General features: G+C 44.3%; 1 protein-coding gene across 1 annotated transcript in view; it reads left to right on the top strand.

Annotated features, from left to right (window-relative positions):
* NUP210 (nucleoporin 210) overlaps nt 1-3,393 on the top strand; it is a 49,261-nt gene extending 45,868 nt beyond the window's left edge. The window contains exons 37-40 of the mRNA XM_054280899.1: nt 597-816; nt 951-1,046; nt 1,172-1,252; nt 2,096-3,393. Coding sequence (XP_054136874.1) covers nt 597-816; nt 951-1,046; nt 1,172-1,252; nt 2,096-2,196 — 498 coding nt within the window. The 3' untranslated portion in view covers nt 2,197-3,393. The remainder of the gene's footprint in view (nt 1-596; nt 817-950; nt 1,047-1,171; nt 1,253-2,095) is intronic.
* Nucleotides 3,394-27,718: the final 24,325 nt, after the last annotated feature.

The raw sequence follows: 27,718 nt of genomic DNA, 5'->3' as shown, positions 1-27,718 counted from the left end.
CATCTTTGCCGTGTCAAGATTTGTTCCTGAGATGATTTGGAAATGCTCATCTTGGAATGATGATTCTCCCTCAGTTTTCACTTTTGCAGGATCCCAGAGTGGTTTGGGTTGGCAAGGACCCTTAAGTTCATCCTATTCCAATGCATTGCTATGGGATGCCACTCACTCACTGGGTTGCTCAGGGGCCCATCCAGCCTGGCCCTGGTTTTTGGGGTAGTACAGGTGCAGGCTGGGCCTGCAGCCTGGCACGTGAGAGCCAGCTCATGGGTCAGGAAGCAAAAGCCCGCTTGATCCCTGTGGCAGGGGGAGTCTGGCCCCAAGCATGTGTGTGACTGAGTGCCCATAGCTCACACAGCCCACTGAGGATCTGTGGGGTTTGGCTGTGTGGGGCTGGCCCAGACCTGTGGAAGGAGCACCCCTGGGGATAGGCAGGGGGAAATGCTGCAGGTGTCACTGTGAGGGTGCACCTGGCTCCTCTGGAAGGGTGAATTGCTCAGTGTTTCTGTGGAATCCCCCATTGCTGGCAGCTGCCCTGGAAGGGGAGCTGGGCTGTGCTGTCCCAGCAGTCTGTTCCAGGTTGGATGTTCCCTGTGCAGGTGAAATGCGAGTCCCCAGCAGTGAAGGTGCTGGAGAAGGAGAAGTCCTATGGGCTGCCCAGTTACGTGGTGTACACTGTGAGCCTGGCTGATCCCAGAGTTCCCAGCCAGGGCTCCCTGACCACCACTCTGACTGTCTTCAGTCCCATGACAGACCAGTCCATCACCATCCCAGTGACAGTGATCTACCTGACTGACAGAACCACTGCACCCATCAGATGTAAGTTTGGCTCTGCACTCTGCATGCCAAAGAAACCTTTAGCTTCTCTGATGTTTATGAGGTTAACTCTTAAAGCAGATTGGAGAAGATGCTCCTTTTACCTCAATATTGCCTCCTCTTGATCAATTCTGCAGATGAAGCCACTCTCTTCCAGCAGTTTGTTGAGTCTTACCAGGTGATGATCTTCACACTTTTTGCACTCCTAGCAGGGACAGCTGTTATGATCATAGGTAAGAGAAGGAAAGATTGCACAATAATCTTTTTTCTATACCTTCTTACAGCATGTTAGCTGTAAGATAAAAAGGAATAATTGCCATGTGAAATTATTTTGGTTTGTTTTTCAACTGTCTTGCAGCCTACCATGCATTTTTCTCGAATGAGCAGCACAATCAGCCAGTGTTCCACCCAAGGACAATTCTTCAGCACACCCCTAACAGTAAGCAGCTGTCACCCAGTTAGAAGTGAATTCATTGATTAGTCTGGCAATTGCGCTGGAATTGACTGTAGGAAGGTCTGTAATCAGGAGTGGCAATGAAAAATAATTCATATACTTACAGATGTGTTAAAGTCACAGTGATCTGCAGGCCTGGTTGTAAACACAAGTGCCTGGTGATTCAGATAAAATAAGGCAAATTTAAGTGAGTATCACTTGCTGAGGGGAAATGTTTGTGCTCCCCTCAGACTTGAATCCTGAACAGGAAGAGCCACAAACTTTTGATACCTGCAGGATACCTTTTCAAAGAGGCACTGAGCTACAGGGCTGATTTCACTTGGGGTGGATCATCAGCTTCATTGCCAGTGTTCAGCAGATGACCAAGAGCAGTTGTTTATTGTGACGGTGTTCACAGGGGTCTCAGGATGAGGGAAGAGACCAGGATCTGACTCCATGTTTCAGAAGGCTGATTTATTATTTTGTGATATATATTACATTAAAACTATACTAAAAGAATAGAAGAAAGGATTTCATCAGAAGGCTGGCTAAGAATAGAAAAAGAAAGAATGATAACAAAGGTTTGTGGCTCGGCTCTCTATCTGAGCCTGCTGACTGTGATTGGCCATTAATTAGAAACAACCAACATGAGACCAATCACAGATGCACCTGTTGCATTCCACAGCAGCAGATAATCAATGTTTACATTTTGTTCCTGAGGAGGCCCCTCATCTTCTCAGGAGAAAAAATCCTAAGGAAGGGATTTTTCAGAAAATATCATGGCTACAGTTTGTTCCTTCTCCCGCCATTCCCGAGCCTGATGGTTGTGCTCTCCTTGCCGTGTTCCAGGTTCCCTCGTGTCACCTGCACATTCCTTCAGCTCGCAGGCCTCCAGCAAGCAGAGCAGCCCCGCGGCGCCGCTCTGGAGCGCGGGTTACGCCTCTCGCTAGGGCCAGCACCCAGAGGCGAGGCAGCCCAGCTCCTCCTCACGGCAGAGAGAAGAAATGTTCAACCCAGTGCCTTAGCGAGCTTCAGCAGTCAGGGTGTAATTCAGGTTTGCTCTGGAATAGAACTAGCTCCTTAATTTATTTATTTTTTTTTTACTATTTAGGGCTCTTTGAGTTTATGTTTTTATGGCAGTGCTTCAATTCTCAAAAGCTTATCTGTTGTTTTTGCTGCCTGCACAAAAAGCAGTGTTTATGCTAGTCTGGCTTTCTTGCACCCTTCAAGCAACTAGAAGTGAAATCTAAGTTAGACTGATAACAATTTTTTATTTACTTTTTATAAAAAATTAGATTTCTTTCCAATGGACTTTTTTAAGAAAAGGGAAATTAGAAAAACAAATGAAATATGAGCCAAAAATTGGAAGGATTGTATATTTCAAAGAACTGGTTTTTATTTTGAGTTCCAAAAACTCAGGAATGTATTGCACTGATAATGTTCTTATGTTTAGCCTTACACTGGGATTCACCAGCACAGCATGCTGGTTTAGCATGAGGAATGCTGGAACAACTGTGAATAATTTACAAGTTTTTTTACAGCAACGATTAGAAAAGGAAAAAAAGAAAATAAACCCAGAACTTAGTGTGAGTTCCTTTGGGTACAACTGCAGTATTCCTTGGTACTGTAAGCACTTTGCTGAACTGGGAGTGTGAAAGCATGTGCCTTCCAAGTGCACCTTTCTTCTGCTAGGAATCCTTTATTTTGAGGGTAGAATCACATCCCAGTCTCTTTTATTTGTAAGCAGGGTTTTGCAGCTATCAGATAAGGGTTTTGTTTACATACAACAAGCATCCCAGTTTTAACTGTGAATAATATTCTGGCTGTCTGAACTTTCCCAAGGACCACAGGGAAAGTGAAATAACAAACTACTTCATGCAAAATACTTTGTGTGCAGAACTATGCAGGCAAATGGATGAATGGATGCAAACCCAGTGCATGGCATAGAGTTTTGGTTTCTCACAGTGTTAAAAACAAAAGGATTGTTACATGGAATTGTACTGAGTCTTGTTCAACTTACTGGCTAGCTTTGGAGAAATTGTGCCTTAAGTGCTAGTACTACTTAAAAAGGTCAGTTTGGATGTAGATAATCATTTGAATCTGTATTAAAGCTTTTTAAGACTCCTTTTTTTGAATTTTCTTGTGGTGTGGTACAGTATGAACAGTATGCTAGACTGTTCAGAGTTTAGCACTGACTATATTATTTAAATCTGTATTATTTAATAAAGCTTTTAAAGATTCCTTTATTTTGCTGTTGATGGAATTTTCTGTGGTTTGGCTGTTTAGAATTTAGCACTGGGCTGTTGTTTGAACTTCACTTCTTACAGCCCTCAGTGTTTGCAATCACAATTCTCCAGTCCTAATTTTCTCTTCTGTTGACAATGTAATGTTTTTAAATATTTTGACAGTTTTTCAACTAGTATTTTTTGTCAGGGATTTCTCCCAGTTTTCACTAAGCATCTTCAATTCCTGCTGAAATCAGTGATGACTGTAGAAGCAGCTCTCAATTTTCCAGGTTCTTCAAACTTCCCATTTTGCTCATTTGGGTTTTAAAGGAAAATGTGATCTTTTTTCCACTTGCATTCAGCAAGAAGCCAATGGGCTGTGAATGTCTCAGTGCTACTCTGATAAGCTCTTTAGAAATGATTAGAGATTTTGCTCTCCTGTTGTTTCTCTTTCCCATTCAGCAATCTGGCACTGAATGTTCTGAAAAACAAACTGCTCCAAGTGGTGGGAGTACTTCAGCAAATGCTCTCTGTTTATTTCCTTTCTTTAGGCAAGTAGTTGCAGTCTCCTGGCAAGGAAAAAAAATAAAAATGAAGTAGGGAGCTGGAATGACTCAGGAGCCAACCTCCTGCAAGCAACAGCCAGGCTTTGGCCTTGAGGAGCTCACCTGACCTGTGGGGCCACTCCTGGGGCCAGGGGCATGTGGGGATATACATTTTTCTGAACAGGTTGCTGCCAATGTAAAGATTTATTATTTTTTTAAAATTTAATCAGCATTTAATGCTGGTTTTCCTCCCTGTTCACTTACTGCTTGTTCCTGACAGTTTTCTCCCCTGAGAGGGAGAAGGGCTGCTGGGAATGTGTCTGTCCCAAGGTCCAGGCCTTGTGTGAGTTGAAATGTCTGAGCTGTGCCAGGCTAACTCCTGCACCCAGAAAATCCCTGCCTGCCAGCAGCTGATCAGCAGGTGTGTCCCAAGGAATTGCTCAGTTAGATTAAGGTGAGCAAGACTAAGTCAATATTGCTCTTCAAGCCAATCTGCTTCCTAGCACAACATCCCAAACACAGCCTAATCTTTATTTCTCCATCTACCCCCTTCAAAAGGCAAGGCAGATGATGAATAAAGCATTGCACACACCTTTTCAGCAAAGGGCTCCTCCTGATGGGCAGCCAGGATTATGGTGTGCTGCTTCACACCATAATGAAGGGTGTGAAGGTTTTCCTGGCACCATGTTAGCTGCCTTTTGTAGTTTAGATGAAGGATTAAAGTCTGCTCTTGGCTAACCCCTGCAAGGCATTCTTACTTTTCTGTTTGGTTGTTGATTCAGTCATTCATGAACATCTCTGACCATTTCTCAGCCCAGGGCTCCCCAGGCAGCTTGGGGAGTTTCCCCATCCCAGTTTCCCCAGATAGAGACCCAGCTGTGTCTCATTGTGTCCCAGGGATTGCAGCAATCCTCCCCAAGGAACTCTCCTTGGAGCAGCCCTGGAGACAGATGGTGTTTGGTTAACAGGCAAGGTGGGTGCTCTCCAGTTAATTCCTCTTTTTTAAAATGTTTTTTCTCTGGTAAGGCAACTAGAGGTATTGTTTGTGTATTGAGCTTTATGATTCTGTGTTAACTCTGTGTTGTATTGGTGATTTAATTGGTAATTTGGTAATTTTTGGTAATTATTGGTAGTTTGAAGACTTTTAGGCTTGTGGAGGATTGGAATAGTTCCAGTTAAGACTAACAAGACAAAATTTAGAAATAGCTGGAGCTAACCTTTGATGAGAGAGGAAAAGTTCTAAAGAATTCTCATTTAAGTAAAAGTACATGAGAAGGCAGGAGTCTCTGAAAGTGAAATAAATTCAGGTAAGGCAACTAGAGGTATTGTGTATTGAGCTTTATGATTCTGTGTTAGCTCTGTGTAGTATTGGTGATTTGATTAAAACCATTCCTTTTTCAGCTGTTTCTTCCTTGTATCAATTTCAAGTTTAAGGTTATAGCTGGCCTTGAACTCCAGCCTGTGTTCTCCACAGCACCCTGTGCTCGTAGGAAATGCATCAATTCCTAAGCTGGGACAAAAGGCATTGAGGAAGTGATGACTGTCTGACATCAGGTCTTTGGGCGATATTCAGTATTCTAATTTTTATTTGTTTTACTGGAAAAACTCAAAAACCTCTGCTTTATTTTCAGTTTGAATAAAGCTGGGTTCGCTTTTCCTCTGTTAACTTCAATGAGACAACTTCTCTTGTAAATTTGGCACACAGTTTCCCAGGACCTTCTCCTGAAGCTTGCAAAATTAAAACTAGAATGGGAAACTTAATTTTTCTCCTTGATTCACATTTCTCACCATGGCACTGAGCTGTAGCTGTAGCAGCTGGAGCTGCTTTCCACATCTTCCCTCTCACCTCTGGTCCTCTCCATGTCCAGAGCAGTTTTCATCCCAGGTGCTGTGTTCCCCTCTGCAGGTGCCCTGCTCCAGAGGACATTAATAAATATTAATAAATTATTTCCTGCCATTTCCTCCATCTCCAGCCCTGAGCACAGCCTGTGGTGCTGTGCTCTGTGTGCTGCTCCCTCTCAGTGCTTTGCCGCAATCCCCAGACAGATTGGGAGCTGCAGTTGTGTTTTCCATGGAGCAGACTTTGTGTACATGTTTGCAATTCACCCAGTCATTCATCCTTCCCTTCTCACTCCTTCCTTGCCACGTTGTGTTTGAAAGTGCTGTTCTCATTCTGCTCAGTTCAAAGCTTTATCCCAGGCCTCACTTCTGCATTTAGCATAAATAAATTTATTTCAAGCTGTTGTGCTTATGGATATGCCAAGGTCTCTTTTGTGACATTTTGTTCATTTTTTAGTTTCATTTCCAAGCAAGCCAGTTACCACCTAGGACATCCTTTCACACTTGGGGTGGGAAGGCACCACAAAACTTCTCTGGAGAGTCAGACCAGAATCCCTGCAATGGAGAGAGAACCTGAGGCTGCCTGTGCCAAGGGCAGCCCTGGTAAATAATTTTAGGCCAGCATGTGCTAATGGCTTAAAGGGACCATCTTTAAATCAGACGAAAGCAGTATTGTCTAGATAAAATCTGGTGATTGAAATTCAGTTTACTGATCAACAAGCTCGGAAGTTCTGGAACTAGTTTGAAATAATTGTTCTATTTCACATGAATTCATCTGTGAGAGAGACAAGAGGTGGGAGGTGCTTTTGTCTTTTGTGGCATATGCTTTACTTAGAAAATAAAGTTCTGAGACTCTCTTAAGTAGTAGGAAGCTGCCCTTAGTAACAAAATATTGAAAATTGTCATATTTTATCCAAAAGGAAGGGGAAAAAATAATTTTCCAAAGTAATAGCTTGTAATTTGACAGCATGAGTCACTTGTGTTATTATGAGTGAGTCATGAACAGAAGAGGCACCAAAAGAATTATTTCTCAAAATGTACAAAGATAACAAAGAATCTACATCTCCCAAAATGTTGCTAAGAAGGCACCAGGCCATTGAACAGGCTAAGCTTATTTGAAGTACTAACTCACCATAAGTGCTTTTTAATTTTTTTTTTTTTTGTAAAAATAATAGAAGAGGCTGCTTTCAATTATCTTTTTCTATAAAAGCCAATCAGCCTGTCTTTAGTGGGAGCTGGGTCAAAGCTCTTCTTAGAAGAATATTAAGAATCCTGGAGTTTCAGTATTCTGATCCAGCCTTTCCCAGTTCCTGAGCTCTCCTGCCACACTGAGTTTGGACAAGTCACCACACACAGCCAATAAAGGTGATTTAGGCTCAGTGATTTGTCATTGCTCCTGTGCATTTTTATCTTTCCAAACTTTCTTTCCTCATAGCTCACTGGTCATCCTTGGATCTGAAGCTGTGGCCATGTCCTGCTGGATATTTGGGGGTTTCTTCATTTGCTGGATTAATATTTCATTTCATGCTGGGTAAAGACTGGCCAATAGAAATAAATACCCTTTGATTCTAGCACAATTAAGGATCTCTTGTGAAGGAAAAAGAACTCTGTTGTCTTGAGCATCTGACCCCAGCTGGTGCATTCTCTCTGCCAGCTGGTTCTTGCATGGAAGGAAAATTAATAAAATTGCCAAACAAAGAAGTATTTTCAGCAAGTCCACAAACACTGAAGGCTAAACATCCTCCTTGCAATGCCAGAAGTGGATTCCAAATAAGCAGCTGAACTGAAGGATTATTTTGATAGTGTTGTAGAAATATTGGTCTGCTGGAGATGTTTAAAGGTCAGCTGGAGTGTTTTGTGGGGGTTTTGTTGCTATTACTGAGGTTTTTTGGTGCCTGACTCCTTAGTTCTGGGCGTGCTGTTTTCATAAGGCATCACTGACACGCTGGGCTCTAGGAATCTGTGTTACACAGATTATCACCACCATTGCTGCAGTTTCCATGTTCCTCCCCTACTACAAAAAATGTGACTTCTGTGTGATTTTTTTGTGTCTCTGTATGAGATTCCACCTCCTTCAGCAGGAAGAGATTGATGAATTGAGATAATTGAAGAAGTAGACAGCAGTTGCTACCACTCTCAAATTATTTCATTCAATTATTAACAATTTGCTCAGTGCTGTCTTGGGGGTGCTGGTTGAACAGAATGTAGTTTAGCATAAAACGTGATACAGAAATTTCATTTTAATTCCGGTTTTACTGAATGTGCTTCTGAAAGCACAAAGGTACAGATCACACTTCTGACTGATTTTTGGATTTAGGGTTACAGTGGCAGTGCAAAATGTCAGAATGATGAGTAAGTTAAAAAGCAGTGCTGAGCTGTAAGGTCACAGGTCCCTGTTAGTGCTCACTCCATGATCTGACTTAGCAAATCACAGCTTCATACTCTCAGCAGCAATGGCAGAAATCACTCCCTGTGCTTCATCATATTCTCTCCTTTTATCCTGACTCTTTCAGTTGCTGTTTAGCAAAGGTCTGAAGTGCTTTGTGTCCTGGCCCCAGGTGCCTGTCCAGCCTGCAGGGCTGGAGAGCTGGGTACAACTGTAAATACACCTTCAGTGCAGTGACTTATCAGGCAGCAGGATTGACACAAGAGAAGAAGCTATTGTTCCATGAGACACAGTAAAAGCAGGGTAGCAACACATCAGGTGTTTTCAAAGTAGTATTTCCCCAGGGGAATCCTGCTCCAGCAGTGAATCACAGGAGTGGATGGTGTGGAAAGCCCTGGACAGTGAAGTTTCCCCCTAAACAGAGGAGGGCAGGGAAAGGCAGCCTGTTTGTGCACTTGGAAATTACCGCAGGCCCCAGTTCAGAGTTTAACTGTGGAACGTTTGATATGGGTGAACTTTAGACATGTGACTTAGATAAAAATCATATTCACAGAATCCCAGAATATCCTGAGCTGAAGGGACCCCCAAGGATCCCCCGGCCCAACCCTGGCCTTGCACCCCAACAATCCCACCCTGGGCACCCCTGGCATCCCTGAGCTCTGGCAGCCTCAGGGCTGTGCCCATTCCCTGGGCAGCCTCAGGGCAGTGCCAGCACCCTCTGGGGAGAAGGGAAGGATTTTTCCTGATCTCCAGGCTGAGCCTCCCCTGGCACAGCTCCAGCCCTTCCCTGGTCCTGTCCCTGAGAGCAGAGATCAGTGCTTGCCCCAGCCTGGCATTTCAGGAAGCCCTTGGAGGAGCTGTTTTCCTTCCAAACCAAGCAGGGTTTTGGTCTCTGCTCTGCCTGGTTCTGGCCTCCTGCCCAAGCTCAGCATCTCTGTGTACACAAATTCTCATCCTCTGGGCATTGCTCCTCCTGCACCTGCCAGCAGCACTCTTCCCTCTGCCTTAGCAGGTGAGCTGATCTAATGATACAGCAGCACCTGGTCCCCAACCCTGTAAATCCAGGGCTTTTTGGCAAATAGCACTTCATTTAGGAAATAACACTCTGACAGCCCAGCAATGATGGCTTTGTGTCCTCCAGACTTATTCAAATATCTCTGCAGCCTTGTTCAATGACTACACCTTGTCATTCAGACCCCAATAGAGGAGTTTAACATTTTGCTAAGGGAAGCTTTCTCTGGGCTTTGGTTGATTTGCCCAGGAGGTGGAAGTGCAGCTATTTTGACAGAGCTGGACTGTGTACTGGGATGAACACATATTTTCATGAAATCTGTCAAATGTCATTTTAAAAGTCATTGAGCGTGCTCCACAACAAAGCAGGCAGAATTACAGAGCAGAAAGCCTTTTGTGAATGCTGTTGTAAATGTGTCACAGCTCATTCTGGCTTTTGCATGTGGGCTTATCTTCAAATAGCATCCTGCTGTTATGATTAGTGATTGCTATCGTGGGTAAAATCTCTTTGGTTTCAGCAACAAAATAAACCACTTTATATATAGAACCCACTGTTGAATAGGACCCTAAATATTTATTTTCCCATTCTTATTGCTGAACAATCTTCAAGGTGAAGCCTCTTGTCAAATGAAACAATATCAGCAGTAAAACCAGGACTTGAGGCAGCCATGGCTGTAGAAAGGGCAGGCAGCAGCAGAAAGCAAGCTCTCAATGTCTAAATGAGACATCCTGGGAACCCTGAGAGCTTGGAATCAGGCAATTGTGTTTTACTGGGAGGAGCTTTGTGGTGTCCCAGAGTCCAGCAGCAGCACCTCCTGCTCCAGGGAATTGGTAACCCCATGGGAGCTGCCTTGTGTCACCTGCTGGGCTTCCACACAACTCTCAGTCTGGCCGCTTTTGAAATTATTCATATCAACTTTGAGATTTTTGAATTGGTAGAGCCCTCACAAAAATGTTTCTTCATATGATTTGGCAAGCCATTACACGATACAATATTATATTATTATATATTATAAGCTAGATGGCAGGGATCTGGATTAGATGACCTTTAGAGGTCCTTTCCAACCCAAACTCTTCTCTGGTCCTATGATTCTGTAAAATATGAATAATCTAGTTGTACAGCTCACATCTTTCCACATTAAATTCTGCAAGAGAAAGCAAAGCTTTTTGCCTCTTAGGCTCAGTAGATGATGACTTTTAGGCTTGTGGAGGATTGGAATAGTTCCAGTTAAGACTAAGAAGCCAAAATTTAGAAATAGCTGGAGCTAACCTTTGATGAGAGAGGAAAGAAAGAGTCTCCTAAAGCAAGTTCCTAAAGAATTCTCATTTAGGTGAAAGTACATGAGAAAGCAAAAATCCCTGAAAGTGAAATAAATTCAGGGCTTCTGAGAAGAAGCCCCAAAGCACAGCACTGAAGGTGTTGGGCAATGCATGAAAATGAGACACAGAGAAGTAGGAGACAACTTTCACTGCATCACTAGGTTTGCATAACACAGTGACACTGGCAAAGGGAATTATGTCTTCATTTCCCAGTTTTGTGAGAGCCTGCATGCGTGGAATAAAGCTCTGGGAGAAGACAGCAAGGAGGGAGAGGAAGGTTTCCTGTGAGTAATCTAACTTAAAAATTGCAAGTTGTCTTAAATTCTGCATCATCTTTCAGGTTGAGTGGTGAATCCTTGTGTGAACCAGTTGGTTTTGCTGCTGGAATCTGACCATAAAGTTCTTAGACACCAGGTCTCCAGCACTGTGTGTTCAGTTGTGCTTCAGGAGTTCTCTTATCATTATAAATGTCTCTCATTCCATCTGCCTGAACAGATAGGGCTGTGCTAAGTCTGTTATTAATTTTTTAGGTTGTTTCATTGCAGATAAATAAAATATTTAAACTGAATATTTTTCCCAGCACCTGCAGCTGCTCAAACCCGCAGCACATTATGCAGCTGAATTCAAGCAATAAAAGTAACTTAAAATACTTTCAGTGCCAATGAATGTCAGGAATGTTGTCTGTGAGAACAGGTAACTGCTAAGTCACTGTTCTTTGAATGCTTCAGATCCACAGAGATGTTGGTGTTCTTGTACCTCTTGTGAGTGGCTAAATGATCTATTCACATGAATTTATCATCTTGATCAGGCTGTTGTTGAGGCTCCTAACTGAGCAGCCTTTCCATTGATTTGTGCCTGCACTCTCAGATAATCTCCATGTTGCTCAGTCCCTGCTGCTGTGCACAGCCTGGACAGGGCTTGGAGCCCCCTGGATGAGCTCTGGGGTCTCCTCCTGTGACATTGTTGGGACAGAAATGGGACTAGGAACGAGTTTCAAAGGATGGCCTCACAAATCAGAGTACATGCTGTGGAGAAATAGAACTATGAAAGATGCATTGTAGCAAGATCTACAAGAGTAATTTAAAATAATTGACTTTGAGGCAGAACATAGTGTGGCAAAAACTAATAAGCCAAAAAAATACTTACAATGAATTGTAATTAAAGAATAGTTAGCTTCTAATTGTAATAGCATGAATTATAATATCTGTATTACCTCACCCTTCAGATAAGACTAAAATGAAAATCAAAGTTTTTAAAGCACCTCTCAGTTACCCCATCTCTGAGTCAGAAAATACCTTAGTCCAGTATCTCCAACCCAAACCATTCTGGGCCTCTGAGGTTCCCTGATCTGCAGCAGGAATTCAACTGTTACCCTCCCAAGGTGGCAAAGCCCTTGTGGAAAGCTGTTCTTGCTTTCCAGGGATGGATTTGTGGGGAGCAGGAGGAGGAGGAGGAGGAAGAAGAGAAGGAGAAAAAGGAGAAGGAGAAGGAGAAAAGGAGAAAAGGAGAAAAGGAGGAGGGTGTCCTCCCTCAGAGCCTGCAGCCTGGAGTCTGCAACTCTGCAGCTGCTCATCTACAAATTCTCCTGAATAAAGTTTTAGTCTGGTTTTGGTTTTTGTTGTTTTGGGGTTTTTTTCCAGTATATGTTGATTAGTGTGACTGTGTAAATCTGTGGGTACACTTGGTGACTCAGTGCCATTCCATGGATTTACATGTGTAGGAAACAAGTATGCTGCTGGCATCCTGGTGCCTCGATTGCCTGCAGCTGTGGAATTTGCATTGTCCCTTGGATCCTGGTCACTGGTAAAAATGCAGAAGCATTTATTCAAAGTTCATAAATAGCTTCTCATTTTTAATTTAATGGGAATTTAAACATGAAACCATGAGAATTCATTTCAGCAGTGTCCAAAGAGAGCTTAGAGCCTTGTCTCAGGCGTTGAAGCCGGTTTTGTTTGCTCCTGATATCCTTTCACTTGGCTTACCAAGCTTGTAACACAGTTTATCTTGCACTACTGCATTACGTGAATTTTGCAGAAATGTATCCCCAAGAAGAACAATTGGATTTCACTCATGATCCCTCCTGGAATTGGCTCTTTCTCCCTCCTTTTTCACTATGTTTTACTTTACAGACCATCATCTCCCAACTGTTTTATGCAATTATTTGCCCTCCCCATAAAGTAACCATTAACATTTGCATATTCTGTAAGTTACATTTTATGAAATATCAAAACCTATAAAGCTTCCCAGCTGAGCACCTGCTTGTTTGGATTTTTGTGTGGAGCAGAAAGGAGGGAAGGAGGGGCTGTTTTGGAGCCCACAGCACTATTTCAGTGCTGATATAGAACAGTGAAGTGTTTTGAACTCTATTGTTGAGAATCCACGTGTGATATAAATCAGAATTATTATCCTTATCTCATCTCTGGGAAGGTTGCAGCACACAGAGATGATTTGTCCAAGGCCCTGCCGGGGCAGAGGCAGGGCTGAAAATAGAACCTGTGTGAGAGCAGAGCTCAGTGATACCATCACACCGAGGAGCAGGAGTGCAAACGGGAACGCTGGCAGAGGGGGAGCCACGCAGGGACACAGCTCCGAGCAGCGCCCTGAAATAATTCACCTGCAGGGCTGAAATATGGCCAGAGCCACTGAGGAAACTCCTTACCCGTCAGTGGTCAATAAACCCCTTTCAAACTTTAAATAGAATAGAATAGAATAGAATAGAATAGAATAGAATAGAATAGAATTAAAATAAATTAAAATTATTATTATTACAGATGAAACACCAACTTCCACATGAAACTGCCAAAGTTCAGTTTCAGGAGCAGCACTGGAGCTCTGGCACTGCCCTACTCGCTGTGCCTGGCTAAATAATAATTATAATGATAATAATAATGATGATGGTGATGGTGATAAGGATGATGATAATGGTAATAACAACAATAGTTGTTATTATTATTATTATCATTGTTAATAATAATAATTTTAATATTTATTTTAATTTTATTATTATTTTTATTATTTATTCTATATTTTATTTTATTTTATTTTATTTTATTTTATTTTATTTTATTTTATTTTATTTTATTTTTCCAGCCCCTCTGAGCATGTGAACACAGGTCCAGGAGGCAGCAAATTCCCTTTCCCGTGCTGAGCTGTGCAGAGCGGAGCCCTGCAGGCCGGGAGGAGCAGGAGGTTTTGTTTGCTGGGCTCCGTGCCTGGGGCCAGCGCAGTCCTGGCACCCCAGGGGTGCAGCCCAGCCTGGCACACGGGCAGGGCAGTGCCAGGGCCCCGGGGGAGTTGGTGCTGCTCTGCTCTCACCGCATGCTCAATGTGTCACTGCTCATCCAGGGCAGCTCATCACCCTTGGAATGGGAATCTGATTCCACTGGGTACACTGCAGCAGCAGCATTGTGTGTCTCAAATGAAAATATGTTTCTAAATCTGATGTTTGACAGCTTTTCACAATGATATTTAAGTATTGAGACATTTAAGCATCAAAACTTCTTGGCTGGGATAAACTGGTATGTGTGTTTACTTTCTGCTGGCTTCTTCCCCATTTATTTAGATTTAGAAACCAAATATGTTGTGCCTGAATCATCCAAGAACTCAAATATATATCTAAAATTATGCCTGGTTAATTAGTTCCATTTAAAGTTTTTCTGCTCAAATGCATAAGCTTTTCAGCATGCTGCTGTTATGTACTAGATCAGGGCTTTGGGAAGAGAAGGAGATCCATGAAAAATTCTTTTAATTGCCTGAAATTTTAGTCTGTAATTCAAAAGCTTCCTGCTATGTTCAAAGCCCAAACAACAAATCTTTTTTTCCTAATAATTAGTTGATGTGTACATATTCCTGAAGGATATTGAGATGTTTAATCCAGCAGAAAATTGCTATCTGGTGGACTACAGGGAAAAAGCAGGACAAAATTTTGTTATTACTATTTTTTTAAAAAGGTAGGCAATTACAATTAGGCAAGAATAAAGCAATATAGATAAATAATGGGGGAAGCAGAGCTACACAAAGCTCAGTGTGCAGCTAGCACTGAAGTCACCACTGAAAACAGCGGGGACAATGGCAGGGAGGGTCCCTGCTCACACCCTGGGCAAAGGGACAGGGCACAGCCCAGAAATCCCAGCAAGCAGCTCCTACATAACAGCTCTGACCCAGCAGCATCACTTCAGGGCTGCAGCCTGCCAGGAGGGAGGACAGGGGTGGGGCTGCTGCTTTGTCTGTGCATTTTCTCCCCATTTGGATGAGAGGACAACAAAAAAAAAAGCAAAAAAAAAGCAAAACATAGATAAATCCTGGAATGGTATTATTTACTACTACTACTACTACTATTATTATTATTATTATTATTATTATTATTATTATTATTATTATTATTATTATTATTATTATATTGGGGGTTATATTATATTCTTAGGGTTAATAATTGATAATAATAGCAGTGTACAGCAGCCTTGTCTGCAGAACAAAGTGTGTGCCCAGAGGGAAGAGAAGCAATGGAAAAGGATCCCCAGTGTGTGGTGGAGTAGGGTTAATGCTAGCAATAAATTCAGTGAGGATGTAATTGGTGGTTTTCCCCAGTTAGGTGCATGTTAAGGAGGAGATCCAGGTAAACCCTTTGCTGCTGTTCAGGGTTTGGTGCCCAGGATCTCTGCATTTCCAGCCTGTGCCACGTGCTGGGTGCACAGGCTGGGGCTGGGGGTGGCAGCTCTGCCCACAGACCCAGGGGACAGTGAGGAGGAGGAGGAGGAGGAAGCTGGGCTCTGACTTCACTGCTGAGAAGGACCATGAATGATCTGTATCCAACTGATAACAAACCCACACCAGCTGTGCTTTGGTAAAATGCTTGGGGAGGTTAATCTGACTGGGAATGCAGAATTCTGAATTTGCATTATTCAGGGCTGGTTTCTGGTGTCCCACCTGAACCTTCTGCCAGAAGGGAGGTGGGAGCTGCTGTCCCTGTCACAGCAGTGTCACCTGTGCTGCTCTCATGCTGCTGGGGGATTCTGTTCCTGGCCATGGGAACCCCTCAGCTTGGCTGCCAGCTCAGGTACCTGGGTGTAAGAACCGAAATGAGGGATGTGGGACTCCAGGCACTCTCCAAAATGCAGTTTATTGTATCCAAAATGCAGTTCATTCCATCCAAGAGGTTACAGCAGTCCAGGGTTGTGGGTGACAGAGCTGTGCCCACAGCTGTCAGCTCCAGCTGCAGCCAGGCCTGGAGAGCCTTTGGTTTTGGTTACAATGCATTACACACTTTTCTTTGCTGAGCATCTTCATACCGTAGAACCAATCTATACCTTAACTTTTATCTATAGCCTGTCATAACTACTATAATTACCATATTCATGTTACTGTTCTCCAATCACTAAAATTCAGTACATTACAGTTTAAGCTAGAAGTTGTTTTTCAGATTTTTTGCAGTGGAAAATTCTGAGACCTTTTTTCTACTTGCAACATTTGCTGACTTGTTTGCCTGTGCTATCCTTCTGCTTGGTAAAAACATCGTCTTGTTTGAGGTGGGGTTGAACCATAAAAACCCCTTCTTACTAACACATCCTTTGCCTCCTTGGTTATCCAGTAATTCTGGCTCAGCAATTCTTTTCTCCTATATCAAAACTTGCTTCCACCTCTATTCCTTCATCATGCTCCACATTTAAAAATCTTTCTGCTAAGCACACATATCTGTGACACTTCCTTGTCACACTTTCATCCTCCCCAGCACCTGGGTCTGTGTGGGACACCTGGTTCTGACCCAATGTGACTCAAAATCTCATCCTTGGGACTCCTGCTGACAAAGCCCAGCGGCAGTGGGGGTGTCTGGGGTGCAGACACTGTGACCCCATCAGCCTCACACGCATCTGTGTCACACAGAGCAGGCACAGGGACAGAAACAGGGACAGGGACAGGGACAAGCTGCACACACAGAGCTCCAGAGCCCTGCAGACACTGCCAGCAGCTCCAGCCTGCCTTGCTATTGTTAGATTGGGAGTTGTTATCTCTGCTAACCTTGGAAATAATTCCAGCACTGGGGAGAGCTGCTGAAAAGGACCCTGACGGAAAATATTTGCTTCCCACATGGATGTTGTAAATACTCAGGCACAGATAAAGTAACCTTAAACGAAGGGTAAAAGTCTGGCTCATTGTAAGGCAGTGATAAAACCTCCAGGCTGGAATCTCACAAAATAAGTTTTACAGCCCTGCATAGGAATGATAATATGAAGAGAAAACATTTTTTTTTAAATAAATGAAATTCTGGAGCAGTTGATGAAAAGTGTTTCAAACTAAATGCTGTGACCTTGAGACACAAAATAGTTAAATCTCCCATTTCCAGAAATACTCTTGGGGTCAGTGTCAGGCTGCAGGGATATAGGGCATGTCCTCTGGTCTAGGAGGCATGGCATAACTGTACATTGAATTTGGCAAACTCGGGAGGTGCAGAATGCCACCCCAGCAAGCAAAGAGCTGAATCCATGTGGATGTAGGAATTGCTTCCCAGTCTCTGGCAGTGATGCAGAGGAAGCTGATGAGCCTGTCCTGTTCCCCTTTTGGAGAGAAGGAGGCTGGGATCCTCCTTGGAAAGAGGGAAGGGCTGGTGTTACCCAGATTGATGCACAGGCAGCGCCTGAATGTCTGCAGAGAGTTTTTGCTCAGAGGCTCAGCCTTGTGAGACCCAGAGGAATTTCTCCTTTGGTGCCCCCATCCAGCTGGGCTCAGCAAGACAAGACACGAGGGAGTGGTTTGCAAACACAATCACCTGCAGGGTGTTCAACTCCAGTTTAACTTTGGGGGTTTTTTTTTTTGTTTTTTTTTCTTTTTTTTTTCTTTTTTTTTTGCCCTTGGGGACAGCTTGCTGCAGCTTTCTGGAGGTGATTTGCACTGGGGACACTTCCCTGCGTGCCACCCCAGCCCACAGTGACAGTGCCACTGTCAGGAGTGTCATTATTGCTGTGCTGTCCCTGTGCCAGCACATCCTGGTGCTGAGCTGACAGCCCTGAGCCTTTCAGGGGAAATATCCCTGCTCAGAGCTGCTCTGGAAGCATGCAAGCAACAAATAATCTTAATTACAAGGTATTTACAAAGCCAGTAGGATGAATTGGTATTTGTTGTTCTTTGAACTTTAGAATTATTCCGCTAATAAGTGCATTGAATCTTTTTTAAGGTTAGGGAAAGTTCAGGCTGTGCAGATGCTCCTGGAGTCTCGGGTTGCTGTTGATAATTGCTGCCCCCAGATGTGCAGGGTGTCTCTGTTTCGGCCTGTGCAGCTGAAGAACGAGTCTGGACTCTTCACCTTTGGTCTTGAGGTTGTTTATTAATTATTATCTATAAAATTTTCTTTCTGCCCAGCTGAGGTGTCTGCTCATCAGGGCAGCCGCAGGCACTCTGACCGCCCCGAGGTGGTATTTTTATACTACAAACTACACATAACATATTTACACTTAATTCCCAATACCTATCACCTGTGTTAGTGCACTTCTACTCTAAACCAATCCCAAAGTGCCAACAGCACTGCAGAAAATGGAGACCAAGAAGAAGAAAGGCTGGACACGCCCTGATTCCTCCATCTTGTCCCCATAACCCCCATTCCAAAAATCCTAAAATCTACATCTTCACCCTGTGATAATTTTATTATTACACCATTCAAACCTCTGTGACTTTCAGGTCCTCACACAAAGCTGGTAACTTGCTCCAGGGGTCACAATCAAATCCCCAGGTGCTCTGGGCTCTGTGCCAGGGTCTCTGAGCCCCCAGCGGGGTCCTGGCAACTCTGGACACCCAGAGGGATGCACTGAGCTCCGACCCTGGGGTGCCAATGCCCAGCCCAGCACCCCCAGAGAGCCCCTGAGCTCTGCTGGGAGCTCCAGCGCTGGGGCTGCAGCTCAGCCACGTGGGCTCAGTGCATCAGGGGAGGAAGGACTCGTGTCCTCTTCAGGATGTTAAACCAAAAGATGTGTCAGCACTCTCTGATCTCCATGGAGTTGCTACATTGGCCTTTTCTCCACTTATTTAGGATTAATGTAATATAACCTTCATTCCTTTTCTTGTTTAATTTGCATTTATCTTCCTTTTCATCAATGACAAGTTTCTGCTAGGGGCTCCACAATCGTAATTTTGGTTCATCTGGGTTGGGTTCCATCTGGAGCTGGAAGTGCTGGGCTAAAGTTTGGAGTTGATCATCCTAGAGAGCTTTTCCAGCCTTAATGGTTCTGTGATTCTATAAACATTAGGGCTGTAGAGACCATGAATGATCATTTAGTTCTGCTTGCCATGCAGAGGAGGGTGAGGTAAAGCTACACTGCTCTTTAGAGATGCTTTATTTAAAATGCTTTATTTGAGCTCACTCTTAAAGGCTGTGACAAGGAGTGTGGGTTGCCCACACTGGAGCAGGTCAGATGGGTGTCCCAGATGTCCTGGAACCTTGAGGGGTCCCTGGCTCTGCTCAGCTCATGGACAGACAGGTGGGGAAGGGAGGTGAGATTTCTGCTTTTGGAGGGGTTGACCTTGGCCTTGAACCCACCTTATATTTTCTTGTATGATACAAAACTGTCATGTAGAACAATCAATATTGCATTTACTGAAGTGCTTGGAAAACGTGGCTTTGGTGTTCTTGGCTCTTCCAGCACAGCCCAGGCTCTTTCCCTGGTTAGGATTCCCAGCAGTGCATGTTTTCAGCAGTGTTTTAAGCAGTGATGATTTCTGCACAGCCAAACCCCAGATGGAGCACTCCAAACAAGGCCCTTCCCCCACCAAGTAAACATGGAATAATTGCTCCCTATTTCATGGGTATGGATCTCCTCTTAACACAGCCTGCCATCAGATGCTTTACTCTGAGCTGCCAGGAACTCCAGATCTATTTTTCCCCACAGTGTTCTGTGAACACTTACTCATAATTTGGTATTTCCCATTTGCAATTTTTTTTTGTTTGCTTAGAGTTTTATTTTAGTAACATTAAAGCATCTATAATGCATGAAGGAAAATGTAGTTTTCTCATTAGTATCTCAGTGAAAAGAGCTAGAAAGGAAAGTGATGAGGGTAGGTGACTGAAATCAAGGTGTTTCTCACACAGAGCATGCTTATTTTGGGAATCAGTGAGGGAATTCCTCAGCAATCAAGACTGGAACTGCCAATCCATGAGCTTTGTTCCTCTGCTCCTGTCCCACCACTGTGCCCACACAGAGCCTTAGAAGAGCTGGGTTTTGCTGAGTGGAGCGCCCTCACTCACAGAACCCCAGACTGGTTTGGGTTGGGGGGAACCCCAAAGCCCACCCAGTGCCACCCCTGCCATGGCAGGGACACCTTCCCCTGTCCCAGGGGCTCCCAGCCCTCTCCAGCCTGGCCTGGACAAAAAAATCCCTTCACATTTTAATTTTATTGTAGTTAACAGCACATCACTGACATTTCAATAGCATGATATTTCCAAGTCCATGTCTGGACTCATCACATAAACCCAGAGCTGAGAGAAGATCCTGAGTGATCCTTCCTTCAGGTACAGTGTGCACAAACGCTGCTCCTGCACTGAAACATTTCTTATAAATTATTAACCTTCCATGGCTCTCACCTCCCTGCTCTTAGAGCAGAGCTTTGGAACCAGGAGCCTGGGATTTGTTTTAGAGTTGAGATTTGGGAAGGGAAAGAGCCACACGCTCCTGTCCACTGTGAAGGGGTGAACAGAACAGAATAAACAGGTTTTCTGAGGTAGAAGCAGGTTTCATGTTCTGCTCTGCACCCTGATACTAATTATATCATTATATATAATAATCTACATTTCACATGCATACTATAATAATAATTATATATTTGTAACACACAATTTCACACGGGTCAGCACACAACAGCAACTTCTCAGCCTCAGTTAGCTGTAGAGGCCTGTCCAAAGCTGCTGGAATTCTAATTAATTTCTCACTGAAATCAATGGAAATGTTTTAATTGATTCTGATTGAGCTGTTTCAAGTGAAAGCATCATCCTGCCCATGCTCATTTGCAGATGTTTATCCAGACATTTCCTCAACGTAGTTTTCTGGGGTCTTATATTTCCTATGTTTTGATTTTGGGTGTAATTGTTGTGTGCTTTGGTTGTGATTAATTTTTTGGTATGTGTCAGAATTGTGGAAGTTTCTTCCTAACCTCACTTTCCTAACGATAAACACTGGAAGGAGATCAAACCAGCCCTGTATCTTTAGAAATGTATGGCCTGCCTCGATAGCAGCCTATCAGAGAATGTCAAGAACATAAAAAATGACAGCCCTGCTCTCCTGCACGTCAGGCAGCTCGCTGGGGAGTGAAGAGCCAGGAGGGATTGCAGTGCAGCCCCTCATGCAGCACTGAGGCTGGGAGGGAGGGAATCCAGCCTGGCTGGGAGAACCCTCCTGCGTGGAATCGCTGATTCACAGGCAGGGACGGGCTCACAGCTGCGAGGCACCAGATGTGCCCAGCTGTTGCTGGCTGCCCAGCTGGCTCTGCCCTGACCGGGGGTGCCTCCCACTGCTGGCACTCCCAGCACAGCCAGCACTGCTGGGGCTTGTTGGGGTCTCTGCTGCTCACAGTGACCCCGAGATTGTTCAAAGTCTCTTTTCCCAGCCTGGCACTCGAAGAAGGAGTCAGAGATCTTCAGTTCTCAGTCTCAAGGTTGTTTATTCTTCCTTATCTATAAAAAATTTTCTCCTGCCCTGCTGAGGTCCATCCAGCAGGACAGTCCAGGCACTCTGCCTGCCCCCAGGGCAGTGTTTTGTCTTTATACTAAAAACTACATGTACAATATTTACAATTACTTTCCAATACTCATCACCTATGTTAGACAGTGAGCTTCTACTCTAAACCAATCTAAAAGTGCCACCATCACAGCAGAAGATGGAGGCCAAGAAGAAGAAGGAGAAAGGCTGGACATGCCCAGTTCCCTCCATCTTGCCTCCTGAACCCCCATACCAAAAACCCCAAAAATCTACTTTTCCACCCCGTGATAACTTCACTATTATTCTACCTAAACTGTTGTGGTTTGCTGATCTTCACATAAGGTTGGTAATTTGCTCCATAGGTCATAATCAAACCCACAGGTGTTTGGGCTCTGTGCCAGGGTCTCTGAGCCCCCCGGCAGGGTCCTGGCCATCCTGGACAGACAGAGGGATGTGCTGGGTTCCCACAGGGGCTGAGCATTCAGCGCCCACTGTGTCTGTCCGTCTGTCTGTCCCTCTGCTGGCAGAAAGCAGCACCAGGCAGAGCAGCAGGGCCTGGCAGCTGCTGGCAGAGCTGCAGCACCAGGGACAACTCATTCCTGCATCGTGCTCTTGCTGTGGGATTTGGATGAACATGGCTGCATCCAAACCGGGACATCAGGGCAGGGACTAGGGGTGCCATCCCCATCTCAGGGCAGCCCTACAGCAAGGAAAAGCAAAAGAGACCCTTTCCAAAAGCAGCACCTCAAGCCAAAGGTCAGCTTTTTCAGATGATGGACTCATAGCAAAAATATCCCATCCCAAATGCAGCAGTGAGTGTGGGGTCATGGCAGTGACAGCCAGGTGACAAGCAGGATTCTGTCAGATGAAACAGAATAACAAAGAGAGGCATTCAACTGTTCTGCCTTCAGATGGGAACTTTGGTAGAAGTTTTAATAAAACACCTGTACCATGAGGCATTTGTTGTATTTGCCCAATTATCCCATCATCAAAAAAAACCAAACAATATTAGAGGTAGCAGCAATTTTAATTGAATAGTTTGGAAAATATATAAAATCGGATACACTTGAAATATTGACAATATAATTTGATTAAAAATAAGGCATAATTTGGTTGAAGCTCTTCTTTAGGCATTGAGTCTTAAGGAGCAAATTGAAGAAAAGATTCCTGTTACAAAGGAGAACATCCAAAGGAGGCTGAATGCCAGGGGAACAGGGCATCCAGCCTTTGTGACCTGCTCTGCAGCCCTGCTAACATCAGAGGGGCCAGGGACACTTGGAAATGATGGTACAAGCTATAAATATTCCACCTGCTTCCCTGAGCCTTCTAAACCTGAAATTCCTGCCTTGGGCTGCTCATCTGCTTCAGGAAACAGGAGTCAGGAGTAAACAGCAGCCACTTGCCAAAAAGCATCTTGACTGAGGGAGGGACAAACGAGACGGATTTTAGCTGCTATTGTCCCTGGGTTTTTGTGTCTGCCACTGTGACACTTGGTTTGCAGCTTGGAACTTCGCTGTGGTGACAAAAGTGAGGAGGAGCTGGGAGTTTTTCATCAGTGATTCTCTGCTGAGGGCTGGCAGCTGCTGCTGCTGCTCCCTCGCTGTGCAGAGCCAAAGCAGAGCAGGACTGGTGCCAGCTCCTGGCTTTGTTTCGTGGTGCCTTTTCCCTGCAGGTACTGTGCTGAGCTCATTTCAAACTATCTTTTGTACTCTATTAAAAATAAGCTGGACTTGTGGAGATTCTTCCGAACGTCATCTCCTGAGTGCCAGATTCAGGATTGCTGTGTTTTGTGTAGAAAGGATCCAAAGCCAACTCAGAAACAAACTGGGAAATTGTTCCCAAATCCTCCCAAATCCCATGAGGATTCAGTGTGGAACCTGCTCTACTCCCTCCCCTCAGGGGGGCTGAGGTTTCTGTTTGCCCTGAACAAGAGCAAACCCAGGTTCATGGAGGGTGTGCCCTCTGACAGAGGGAATTTGGATTTTAAATGTGCCACCTTTGTGCTCCTGGCTCACCTCAAAGGGAGGTTTCCAGCCATGGAATGGGGCAGCACCTTCCAGTCATTGTGGGCCAGGTAGAAAACTCTGTTTTGGAGGGTTTGCACGTGCATTTTTTATTTTTTTGTCTCTCTGAAAATGATTATTTATTTTGTCCTCTGTTTCAAAGAGCGGCGTGGGTGACACCAGATGAGGAGACAGAGAGGGGCCCTGAGCTCTGGGTGTCCTTGGCTGCAGGGAGGGCTCAGGGCAGGGCCCAGGCAGTGGAGGCAGAATTTGGTGCCAATGCTGCTGTCAAATAGCAAAAGAGCATCTGTCTGGGTGAGACAGAGTTTGAGGATATATTCTCTTAAATTCTCTTAAAATGTATATTCTCTTAAAGAGAATATATATTTGAAATATATATATATATAATCATATCATATCATATCATATATCGTATCATATAAATCTTTTAAGAATATATATGTTTCTTTAAATATATATTCTCTTTTGAAAGGATACAATCTCTTAAATTAAGCCCCAATTCCCATTTTTTTTGGTCTAGACCAGAAGCTTTTTGGCCTAGGACCAGAGCTAATTCCGGAAGCTGTGATCCCCTTGGACTTAAAAAATTTCAAAAGAGATCAGGGAGAGGCACCTGGATGTGCAGGGGCTGTGGTATTGCAGTCAGGCATGTGGAGCCCAAGGAAGGGAAAGATGAATAAAGAGAAAACAGTCAGAAAATCTGCTGTCCTTTGTTTTGACTTATTATGGGAAAAGAAAAATGCCAGGATGGAAGTGAGAGACCACAAAAATCTTTATTTTAATATGAGTATAGGAATCTGTGTTCAGGATGTATAAGGATAAATTCATTTAGTGCCAGTGATTACATAGGAAATGGAGGATCACTTAACTATTTTAGAGTTCAGGATGTTGTTAAAGAGAGGAAAAGGAAAGTTCTCTCCTCTCTTTGGAGTTTTTATTTTATGAGGTGGGAGGACAATAGTGCAAATACAGATTTTCTTGGAGGCAGACTCTTTACTCAGGTGCTTTATGTTAAACTGAATTGCATTTAGTAACTTCAGGTATATAAAGGGATAGAAAATTTAAATGAAACATTTATATAACAGGCTTTTGCCACCAGAGACTTTGCACCAAAAAGAGCAAAGGTTAATGGCATGAGAAACAAAGGGCTGCACATCCTGATTAAACCAAGCCCTCTCCAGTCTGTTTCCTGCTCTCCATGGGGCACCAGCACTTGTGATCTGCCAAGGTTATGGCCTTTGTTCTTTATTACCCCTTGTGATAAAAATATTCCACCACTCTGGGGCTGCCAAGCTCCTGGTGAAGGCTCTGGGGCTGTTGGCACACGGGGATGCAGAGTTTAGGTTTGGCCCTTGGGCTGCAGGGATTGCAGGGACTGCAGGCATTGCAGGGATTGCAGGCATTGCAGGGACTGCAGGGATTGCAGGGATTGCAGGGACTGCAGGCATTGCAGGGATTGCAGGCATTGCAGGGATTGCAGGCATTGCAGGGACTGCAGGGATTGCAGGCATTGCAGGGATTGCAGGCATTGCAGGGATTGCAGGCATTGCAGGGACTGCAGGGATTGCAGGGATTGCAGGGACTGCAGGCATTGCAGGGATTGCAGGCATTGCAGGGATTGCAGGCATTGCAGGGACTGCAGGGATTGCAGGCATTGCAGGGATTGCAGGGATTGCAGGCATTGCAGGGACTGCAGGGATTGCAGGGATTGCAGGCATTGCAGGCATTGCAGGCATTGCAGGCATTGCAGGGATTGCAGGCATTGCAGGCATTGCAGGCATTGCAGGCATTGCAGGGACTGCAGGGATTGCAGGCATTGCAGGGATTGCAGGCATTGCAGGGACTGCAGGGATTGCAGGCATTGCAGGCATTGCGGGCATTGCAGGGATTGCAGGCATTGCAGGGATTGCAGGCATTGCAGGCATTGCAGGGACTGCAGGCATTGCAGGGATTGCAGGCATTGCAGGGATTGCAGGGAGTGCAGGGATTGGGGTTTGTACCAGGGCAGGGCTGGGGTGCTGCAGGATGGGGTCACCCTTTGGCACAGGTTTGGAAAGAGGGAGATTCAACATTCCCATCCCCAAACACGAGGCCTGGCTCTGCTCTGCCCAGTCCCAGTGGCAGGGGAGGATTTTCTTTTGATGACAAACTGTAACCAGGGGGAAATAGCAGCAGGTTCTGCCCCACACTCTCCTCAGTCCAGTGCTGGATTCAGCTGCTTCTTCCACTGGTGCTTGTTTTCAAGTCCCAGTGTTGTTGTTTTCTCTATTACACTGGAATTAAAATCCAAAATATCTGAAGCTAACTACAGTGGGCTCCTAACACAAGTGGTCAGGAGCCACGAACAATACAATAATACAACTGGTAATGGTGAACTGAGCACTCTGGGTGATTTGTTTTCAAAAATCAGGTTGGCTGCCAAAGCAGGAGATTGACCTGTGTGGTACAACAAGGGTTTAGTTGACCATATGAATTTCTCTGACTATTCTACATGAATAACATAAGTCACTGGTGGTAAAAATACATTCTGAAAGAACTTTTATGTGTTCTGCTATAATTCATTAAATAATGCCATAAATCAGTGTGGAAAATCTGAAGGCATCTGATTTATGTTTAAAGAAAGGTTTCCAAACTCTTTTCAGAGAGTAGGGGAAGCTAAGGCTACTTGTGTGAAGTAATAGCTAGATTTGTCAGGCACTTTCTGTCAAAAGATTTACAATTTCCCAGAAGAAATGGAGTCAGGGGAATGAAGTGTGCCAGATGTCTCAGTCACTCAGTGACAAAATCAAAGCCACTCTTAGCATGTAATACCTGAGAGTAGGGCTGCAGTGACTATAAATACATGGATAAGTTGTCAAAATGATCTTTTGACACTTGACTATTCAAGCATATTCTATTATTAATTTTCTATAAACCAGTAATTAAATGGATTCTTCTTTACGACTCCTCCAAGGTGTTCCAGTTCTTTAGAGCACCCTTGGCCTCCTGAGGTGCCTGTGGGTGATCTCTGATCTGCCCAGCAGAGATCTGAGTGCTGATAAGGGTTCATGTTTTGGGAAATAGCTCCAGCACAGAGGGCTGTGCACTGGAAACCTTTCCAGATGGGGTTGTGCTGCTGTGAGGAATGAACTCATTCCCAGAGTTGCTCTGCATGACAGCAATCACGTCTCAGTTTTTCCTGATCCTTTGGGTGCAGCACAGAGAGCCAGGGACAAAGCACGGCGTTCTGAGAGGTGACAGTGAGGGTAGGAGGAAGAGGAGGTGCTGGTGCAAAGCATCCTCAGTGTCTGCAGCTCCATGGCCCAAAGGAAGGGATTTGAGGTTACTTTCCTGCCCCTTCCCCTCTGAGGTTTGCACACTCTTAACTGTGGGGGTTTTGATGCTTTAATAATGTTCTTTGTCAGATTTCTTTCCAGGGGGCACCACTCTGTCTCTTCAGTTTTCTCTGAGCTTGTTGCAGCTCTCCATGACAGCAACTTCCCTTTGTGCTGTCTGGGCACCACAGCCTCTGGGCTGCCAGGAAGAGTCCCAGGCATGGGGCTCTATGGATGGGAAAAATAACTGCAGTAAGGCTGGAGTGAATAAAGACCCAGCCAGTGCCTATCGCCGGCCGGGGGCTATTTACAGACCACGAACGAGACGGGGCTGCTGTGGAACATGCCTTGAGCTGTTTTATTTTCCAGCATCAGTCTCATTACATGGTTATGACAATGGGAAGATGCCACCAGCTCACATCCCAGGCAGCAGACAAAGAACTTAATAATACAACTTACTGTATATGTTTTTTGACCAATCACACAAAGCAAAAGCATATTGACAGTAGTTCTATCCAACCACTATAAGCACACGTACCTTTGGTTAAAACAATGCTTGCTTATTTCAAATGCAATACCTACTTGTAAGCCTGAAAACACAATGCACAGAGCTCCATTATTAAGCTTAAACTTCCTAATGTCTTGTTAGATAAACTTTTCTGTAGCTTAGAGAGTTATTCTAGACAAGCGTTAATACACAGACCATTGTTCTATTTGCCCTTGCTTTTCTACACTTTAAATCATTTTTCTGCTGACCAATCTCATGGCTGCTGCTTAGCTCTAATCACAGTTCTGCTGTCTCTGAAGCCTGCATTTTGCAGCTTTCCCAAAAACTTCTAATTTTGTGGATTCCCACAATTCCCCCTCTCTGTTCACCTAAAAAGAAACCTTCATAATGGTGTCATTTATTACTTACTTTTCATAGCCTTACTATAATATTTCTGCTTATTATCTACTTAAAGCATTTTCTTGCTTGCACTAAGCATTGCTGTATCACAACACAGCACTTTAATGCTGTGAAAGTCCAGTCATTTGAAAGGGCATAAATTACGCTGGACAACAGTTACAAGTCATTGTTCAGCTTATGTTGTGAGGGTCCCCGGGACGAGGTGAGAGATGAGAATTGGCTCCA

The sequence above is a fragment of the Melozone crissalis genome, unplaced genomic scaffold (genome assembly GCF_028551555.1).
Source record: "Melozone crissalis strain CALT ecotype California unplaced genomic scaffold, PUWL_Pcris_2 ptg000029l_1, whole genome shotgun sequence".
NCBI lineage: Eukaryota > Metazoa > Chordata > Aves > Passeriformes > Passerellidae > Melozone > Melozone crissalis.
The sequence above is the reverse complement of the archived record's forward strand: the minus strand, read 5'-3'. Positions and strand labels throughout refer to the sequence as shown.